Source organism: Rhagoletis pomonella, unplaced genomic scaffold, assembly GCF_013731165.1.
Source record: "Rhagoletis pomonella isolate Grant_MI unplaced genomic scaffold, Rhpom_1.0 Rhpom_scaffold_00001, whole genome shotgun sequence".
Lineage (NCBI taxonomy): Eukaryota > Metazoa > Arthropoda > Insecta > Diptera > Tephritidae > Rhagoletis > Rhagoletis pomonella.
In genome coordinates, this window is record NW_023458555.1 from 43,319,399 (window position 1) to 43,327,083 (window position 7,685).

General features: G+C 36.7%; 2 protein-coding genes across 2 annotated transcripts in view; one reads left to right on the forward strand and one right to left on the reverse strand.

Moving 5' to 3' along the window:
- The first annotated feature begins 475 nt into the window (after positions 1 to 475).
- On the forward strand, positions 476 to 3,516 carry LOC118744360 (WD repeat-containing protein 3). Its single transcript, XM_036477318.1, has 3 exons — positions 476 to 633; positions 694 to 2,543; positions 2,612 to 3,516. The coding sequence occupies exons 1-3, from the start codon at positions 476 to 478 to the stop codon at positions 3,391 to 3,393; spliced, it is 2,790 nt and encodes a 929-aa protein (XP_036333211.1). The 3' UTR covers positions 3,394 to 3,516.
- A 240-nt stretch (positions 3,517 to 3,756) lies between these two features.
- LOC118744366 (stabilizer of axonemal microtubules 1) overlaps positions 3,757 to 7,685 on the reverse strand; it is a 10,847-nt gene continuing 6,918 nt past the window's right edge. Inside the window, exon 4 of the mRNA XM_036477332.1 lies at positions 3,757 to 4,002. Within this exon, the coding sequence (XP_036333225.1) occupies positions 3,947 to 4,002 (56 nt within the window). The 3' untranslated portion in view covers positions 3,757 to 3,946. The remainder of the gene's footprint in view (positions 4,003 to 7,685) is intronic.

Consider the following 7,685-nt stretch of genomic DNA (forward strand, 5'->3'; position numbering starts at 1 on the left):
ACTCGGTCTTCTTCTGCGCTAAATATAATCCGTTTAGATGCGATTTTGCCTTTTTTAATACTTTTTGTACAATTAAGGAAATCTTGCTAACGAAGGATGTATCTATTATTTCTCAGCTCGTAAAATTTCTTAAGATAGCTGATATTAAAGTATAACGATATCTCTCAAATCAAGATTTATATACACAATTAAATCTAACTACATGTTTGCTTTGTTTTGACTCGGACTACTTGACTACCATTGACCGTAAACATATGACTGTTTACCATTGACAACCATTTGTTGACTGATCTGGCAATGTGGTCTTTGCACCACGGCTAATTTATTGAAATCTCAAAAAAACACGTGCAAGGTGTATCAAACAACTGACTTCGCAAACTTGTTAACTTTTGGCTCTTAATTGAAATTAAATAAAACAATAGTATTTTGCACCCCACTCAAAAAAACAAATAATTAAGTACAATACAAATATTCTATGGGTTTGACGAAACAGTATTTGGCCTTTCGGCCCGTGGACAGTTTCAACATCATTACCAGTGGTAGGGCCAATGTGAATTTTGTTATTTACAATAGAACTGAAGGACGATATGCGCTGGCTGCAGCTGCTGAGAATGTAATTGTTTGGGATTTGCGGTAAGAAACTAGTCTGAATAATTTATACAGCTAGGTAGTTGCAAATTTAAATTTTCACAGATTGGGCGAACGGACTTTGACGTTGCGCCGTGACAAACAGGAGGTAACAGCAGTTCGAGCCTCTCCCGATCGCATACACGTTGCTGTGGGTTATATTGATGGGGTGGTAGAACTATTTGATTTGCGGGCTCCAGAGCAGTCCGCATGTACATTCGCTTTACATAAGAGTGCAGTGTCTATTTTGCGATTCGACGAAATGGGCATTCGATTGATAAGCGGCAGCCTTGATACGGAATTGGTAGTTGTGGATATTGTAGAACAGGCTGGTCGTCAGCGTCTCATAGGCCACAATGCCCCAATAACTGATGCTCACTTTCTTCATCGTTTTGGAGAGCAAAATCTTGTGGTCAGCTGTTCGAAGGACACACAAATAAAATTCTGGAATTTGGAAACCCAGTTCTGTTTCAAAACAATTGTTGATAATCGTACTGAGGTCTGGGCATTAGCTTTAGTAGGCGATCTTATGATCGCAGGTTGTAGCGAAAGCGCCATGAACGTTTATCGTTTACGTCGACGTGATGACCCAACTCAAAGTGTTGAAAATGCCGTTGAAGGATTGAGCATAGACGATGAAGATTCTATTAGCCCTATAACGGTTACTAATTGTGGCGCTATACAACGAGCAGGAAAGGGACGTTGTGTAAATTTAGTCTCAGATCAGGCTGAGCGTGTGGTCAGTTGTCATGGCACAAATGACCTTATCGAAAATTTTTACTTCTGCACTGAGGAGGAAGCTAAAGCGAGGCTAGCTAAGCGTCTGAAAAAAGGACGCAAAGCTGCCGAGCCAATGGAACACAGTGACAAAGAAAAAGAAGATTTGATTTCAAAAAGTTTAAGCCTCAGTGACGAGATAAAGCGATTGGAAAGCATAAAAGTAAAACAAAAAATAAAATCAATCGACATAATACTTGGTGCTCACAATGAACTGCGTGTGCTCGTTAGTTTGGCAAATAACTGCCTACAACTATATGGTCTTAATGCTTCGCTAAAACATAAACACAATGAAGAAAGTGTGAAGCAGTTGCGCGCATTGACGCGTCTTGGTCATCAATCAGAGATGCGTTCTGTATGCTTTAGTAACGATTCATTAGCTATTGGCTCAGGTGCCGGTGAGTCGTTCAAATTTTGGAACCGTGATTCTATGCAGTGCCTGCGTACTATACCTACCGATTACATATTGAGCACCACTTTCGTGCCAGGGGATCGCTATGCGTTATTGGGTATGAAAAACGGAAAGTTGGTGATAGTTGACGTGGGTGCAGCGGATATTATCGAGGAGATACCAGCGCATGAAAGCGAGTTATGGTCGGTTACGCTACTGCCAGATATGAAAGGCTGTGTGACGGGTAGTAGTGATTCGACGGTCAAAATATGGACTTTTGAATTGGTAGACAATGTGGCCACAGATGACGGTGGTTTAGTTGATGCCACGCGACCAAAAGTGCTCTCATTACTGCACAGAAATACACTCAAATTGGAGGAGACTGTTTTGTGTGTACGAGTTTCGCCTGATATGAAATATCTCGCAGTGGGCTTACTCGATTCAACAGTAAAAATTTTTTTTCTTGACACTTTTAAGTTTTATTTGTCGCTCTATGGGCATAAGTTGCCAGTTCTATGTCTAGATATCAGTTATGATTCGACATTGATAGCCACTGGCTCAGCTGATCGTAATATAAAAATTTGGGGATTGGATTTCGGTGACTGCCACAGATCCCTCTTTGCGCACGACGACTCAGTAATGGCTCTGCAGTTCATACCCAATACTCATTTGCTGTTCAGTTGCGGTAAAGATGGTAAAGTGAAGCAATGGGATGCAGACTCATTCGAAAAGATTTTGACGCTTCCAGGTAAGCAGGCGGATTTTTCGAACTCAGATTTTAAATCTTATCATCTTTGAATACTTTTTTCATTTCAGGCCATATTGGCGAGGCCTTCAGTTTGGCGGTTAGCCCAAATGGTAAATATCTTGTCACTTGTGGCTCAGACCGCACACTTCGTCTTTTCGAGCGCACTGATGAACCGATAGTGTTAAAAGACGTACAAGAAGAAGAGCGTGAAGAGCTGGAAAATCAACAACTCGCTACGGGCGAAGATAGTGCGGTACCTCAACTACCTGGCCTAAAGTTACCCTCGCGCAAAACTGTTGGCTCCGAGAAAGCTGCAGAGTCCATATTGGAGTGTCTGGAGATTTGTAAGCAATTTGATGTAGACGCAGATGAGAAACCCGAGTTGCATCCATTAATGCGCGCGCTGCAAGTCGATAACCCCGACGATTTTGTCTTCACAACCCTAGCGCGTATACGCGCCTCTGATTTGGAAGAAGCACTCTTATTGCTGCCTTTTTCGAATGTCTGCGAACTTCTCGAACGGCTTCCACGCCTAATTGAATGTCACAGTGACCAGATTGAATTATTGTGCAAAGTAACGATTTTCCTATTCAAAGTGCATATGAAGCCAATTAGTGCAGCAAAAAATTTGAAGCTTCTACTTAGTGGTTTGGTACGTTCGCTTCAGCGCGACGTTAAGGATATGCGTGACACAATTGGTATGAATGTGCATGGGTTGGCCTTGCTACAAAGCAAGATTGAGGAACACGACGGCATCCAGTTGTTCTATGAGGCAACGCAGGAACGTAAAAAGCGCGACAAGAAACGACGAGAGACGACAAAGCGTCGCTTAGCCATACAAATAACGTAAACATTGTTTTTTATTATTGCTCGATGTTAATGTGGTTGGCTTGCGAAACTATTCAAATTTTATTGGTTTTATAGAATATACTTATTATGTGGTAAATATAGGATAATGAAAGAATTGTTATAATTACAACTATTTTCATTTGATGTGTTAGATATTTTTCAACTGACGCCTAAGAACCTTATGGTTTAGTAATTTTAAACATGATGATTGCTGATTTAGTTTTTTGCTTTGTCCAAGTTATGTTTCCCTGATTTAAATTGTTATTTACAATATTTCGAGTACTTATGTGCTTGTGAAGTTTATTGCTTTTGAGTGCAGTTGAGTGGTGTTGGAAGCTTGCCTTGACATTGTGCATTTACTTTTAAACAAGAACTACGTGTGTCCAAGAACCCGGTCTACTGACTGCTTAAAATTCAAGTTGAGGGAAAGTACTTAGTAAAGATTCAAATAATTTTACATTATAAACTAAACTAAGAATGTAAACAGAAAACGGGACTATTTGATAATTTATGTGTAAATGAACGCATACTTAAAAAAAAGGAAATTATTGAGGTCAATTACATATGCCTGCTTTGGGGGCTGATGGTCCGCAGTTCGTATTGCAACAACCTGGAATATAAAAATTAAAGTTTTTCCATTATTAAAGATTATGTGTTATTAAAAACTTGTCATTTATGTACAATAATAAAGAAGGTGACAGGTAATAAGATCAACGGAAATAAGGTCAATTGACTTTATTTCCCACCCTGGTGCGAAATAAAGTCAATTGACATTATTACCTATTTAAAAACGAAATAAAATCAATTGACGTTATTTCTCTTTCAAACATTAAATTTGCTTAGCTTCGCGGCGGCCCGCGTCAGCGCGCCACACAGTGCGCGTCGCGCTCGCGCTCGCGCCCTCGTACCCAGCGCGACCGGCGCGCACACCACGTCACGCTACGCCGCGGCCCCCCCGCCCCCCCCTTCCCCGTCTCACGACGTGCTGTAACGCAGGTAGATTTATTTTTTGTATACGTTGAAATAAAATGTTTATATATTTTAAACATCGAGGGTTTATATTCAATAATTCCCCTATCTGCACACTTTTCACAAAGATGGGATTCTGATATAAAAATCCACCTAAGCTTTAACTGTCATCAGTGATATTAATGTTACCTTATATAACGACAGGTAATAAGTCCCAGATGGTTTCTAAAATCACAAATTAGTTTTTGTGCAAATTGCAGATAGAGGGTATTAATGAATTCAAGCCCTCGATATTTCACATTTTTATATTTGTAAGTTATTGGAAGCAGGGATGCCAACTTGGCTCAAACCGTGCCATTTGTTCCTATTTTACTTCAAATGGCACTTAATTTTTCAATTTGGCACAAAATGCCAAAATGGCACTTTTGTAAAAAAAATAACATTTCAATACAGTTTTGTGAAATCCTTTGCGTGCACTTCTTTTTCTCAACTAAAATTTTCTAATTTATAAAGGCTTTTCGACTGGTTTATCTTATTTTATCATTGCACTTTTGTTTTGAAAATGTGGCTTTATTTTATTGCTAAATGTGAATGATTTAAAGGAATTACACCTTTTTTGGCACTTTTATTTTTCTATTTGGCACATTTTGGCACTTTTTTTATCCTCAATATGGCACCTCATAACTAAGGAGAGTTGGCAGCCCTATTTGGAAGATTTCTGCTGTGTTTTGAGGCACCAACTTGTCTGCAGTAAAAAAGCATATAATTTGTGTTTCAAAAGTGTGTGAAATCCAATCAATTAACTTATATGATCTCGGTTCCGATATTAAATAATCAATAATTGTTTATACCCGCATTTTGGCACATTGGCTCGTTGAATGTGCCATCTAATAAGTAGTGTCGTCGTTCTCCTTAGCTGCTTTTAAATGACTGCTGGCGGAGGCATAAATACAGTGTAAGAAAATTCTTTTTTTATAATTGTTTCCTTATAGAAAAGTTGGGTTGTTTTCCACCTTAGACATTCCGAATTCGTTCAAAATATACTAATTTAAAACACAGAGTTCTTTCAGTGCTCCTCCGGGGTTTTTGGACATGTACTGTTTCTTCAATTTAATAGTGTTCGCTTTATTTTTGTAGAAACGAAAAATGTTTTGCAAGTTATGGATCATTTCTCCACTCTTTCTTCAAATATTTCTCATATTCCAGCTGTGCGTTTAGTTTTTCGCATCGTGTTTTTACATATTCGTAATTTAAATTTTTTTTAATAGAATCAATTGGTGGTAGTTCATGATTGTGTGTGGATTAATATCACAACACTGAGGATTTGGCAAAAGCCTTTTTCTTCTATTAAAAAACAACACTTACGGGGCAATGTTTATTGTAAGAACAACATTTTTTTCTATGAATCGACATACTTTATGCATTGTTGACGCTATTTCCATTTGAATGAGGAAATAGCGTCAATGACTTTATTTCCAAATTTTTGTTGACTTTATTTCGCTTTTGAAAAGGTAATAATGTCAATTGACTTTATTTCGCACCAGGGTGGGAAATAAAGTCAATTGACATTATTTCCACTGACCTTATTACCTGTCACCATAAAGAACGCTTTAACTGCTTTATAAATCGAAATTTTGTATGAAAATGTCACTTTATAGAGCTCTTTAAACCTATTTTATTTTTTATGAATAAGGCCATATATGTGTATTAAATATGAACCCACCAGAGCCTGAAGGGAGATCTCCCAATGTGAGGAATTAAAGAGTACTCCCTTTGGCCTGTTTTCGGAGCAATAAGAGAGATTTGTCAGTTTTGACCTCTTTTACTATGGCTCAGTTATGCATACTTGCCATTGCAAGAGAGTTGTTACATAAGTACGGTGATCATATTTATGAGAGCCGAATACGGGACAAAAAATAAGTTTTCAAATTTTTTCCACAACAGCTTTCTTCAAAGATCCTAGATGTATTAGCCCTGAAACAGTATCCTTATAGTAACATAACAAATTTGTATGTTAATTTTCTCGAGATTTTTACCCCGTAAAATTTGTTAAGAAAATCAAATTTTAGTATAATAAGTACAATTTTAAATCGCTAAGGCGTAGGATTAATTTTTGGGATTTTTTTTTTTTGTTCACGTTGTTACGCATTTTTTTCATACAAATAATGTCCGATCATTTTTTTAAGAGAAGCAAATGAGCAGCACTTTCCACTAAAGTACTCAATTTTAATGAGTTACAAAACTGCAAACCATTTTTTTTTCTAAAGATTCTAATTAAAAAGATTGAAATTTTGGTGAAACCTTGTAGAATTAATTTTTATAGTTTTTTTGCACAAAGTCGAAAATTTGTATTATATGTTTTTTGTTAGGAAAAGAGCTTTGCTTTCATAAAATAAACAATAAACATTTAATAGACTTCGGAAAAATAGCTAAAACCTACTAAAATATCGAGTCCTAATTTCCATTTTGGTCACTGTATGTATTCCTAGATTCGAGTCACAGGCATTTAGATAAGAAAATAACCACTGTTTATGGAGAAAATTAGGACCATATACCGGGGAAGCCAACTCGTGGGGATTTCAGTTCACGTGCAGAATCGGGAGATGAACTGCTTTTTGTGAAGAATTAGGTGTTAACTAATTTATTCTTTTTTGCTTCACTAATTTCACAATGAGGTAAAAAAGTCGCGTAAGAAATGCAACTGGAACTAAACACTTTCGGGGAAAAAATTTGAAAACGAAAATTTCTAGAAAGTCTAATTAAAAAGCTCGAAATTTTGACTAAAGTTTGTAGAATTTTTTTTATATTACACAAAGTTTGAAATTTGGATTTATATGGTTTTTGTTAAAGAACTAACTATATTTTTATTAAAAAAAAAAATAATAAATCAAAAAAAAAAAAAAGAAATAACAAGAAAAAATTATAATAATAATAATTGTGACAACTTGCCAAAATTTGGCGCGTCTAAAATTTTTTCGACCACTGTATGGGTTAAACATTATATGTAATTTTGTTTTCTTTATTTGTTAACTAACTTTATAATAGTTTTGGTTTGGTCTATGGCTACATACATAGCTGAATTACATTATTAAAATATATATATATCTAATATATAAAAATCTCGTGTCACGGTGTTAGTGGTCGAACTCCTCCGAAACGGCTGGACCGATCTTTACGAAATTTTTTGTGTATATTTGGTAGGTATGAGAATCGGATGTAAAGTATATTTCATACCGCTAGGTGCAGGGGGCGTGGCACCTCCCATACAAACCGAATATTTCATACTGCATATCTCTGGAAGTGTTCATGGTAGAGTACTCTAAC

Excerpts from the sequence above, each read along its gene's own strand:
- LOC118744360 (XM_036477318.1), top strand. The coding sequence starts at position 476 with ATGGGTTTGACGAAACAGTATTTGGCCTTTCGGCCCGTGGACAGTTTC. Across the intron at positions 634-693 it reads GTAATTGTTTGGGATTTGCG|ATTGGGCGAACGGACTTTGA; the intron begins GTAAGAAACTAG and ends AAATTTTCACAG. Across the intron at positions 2,544-2,611 it reads AAAGATTTTGACGCTTCCAG|GCCATATTGGCGAGGCCTTC; the intron begins GTAAGCAGGCGG and ends TTTTCATTTCAG.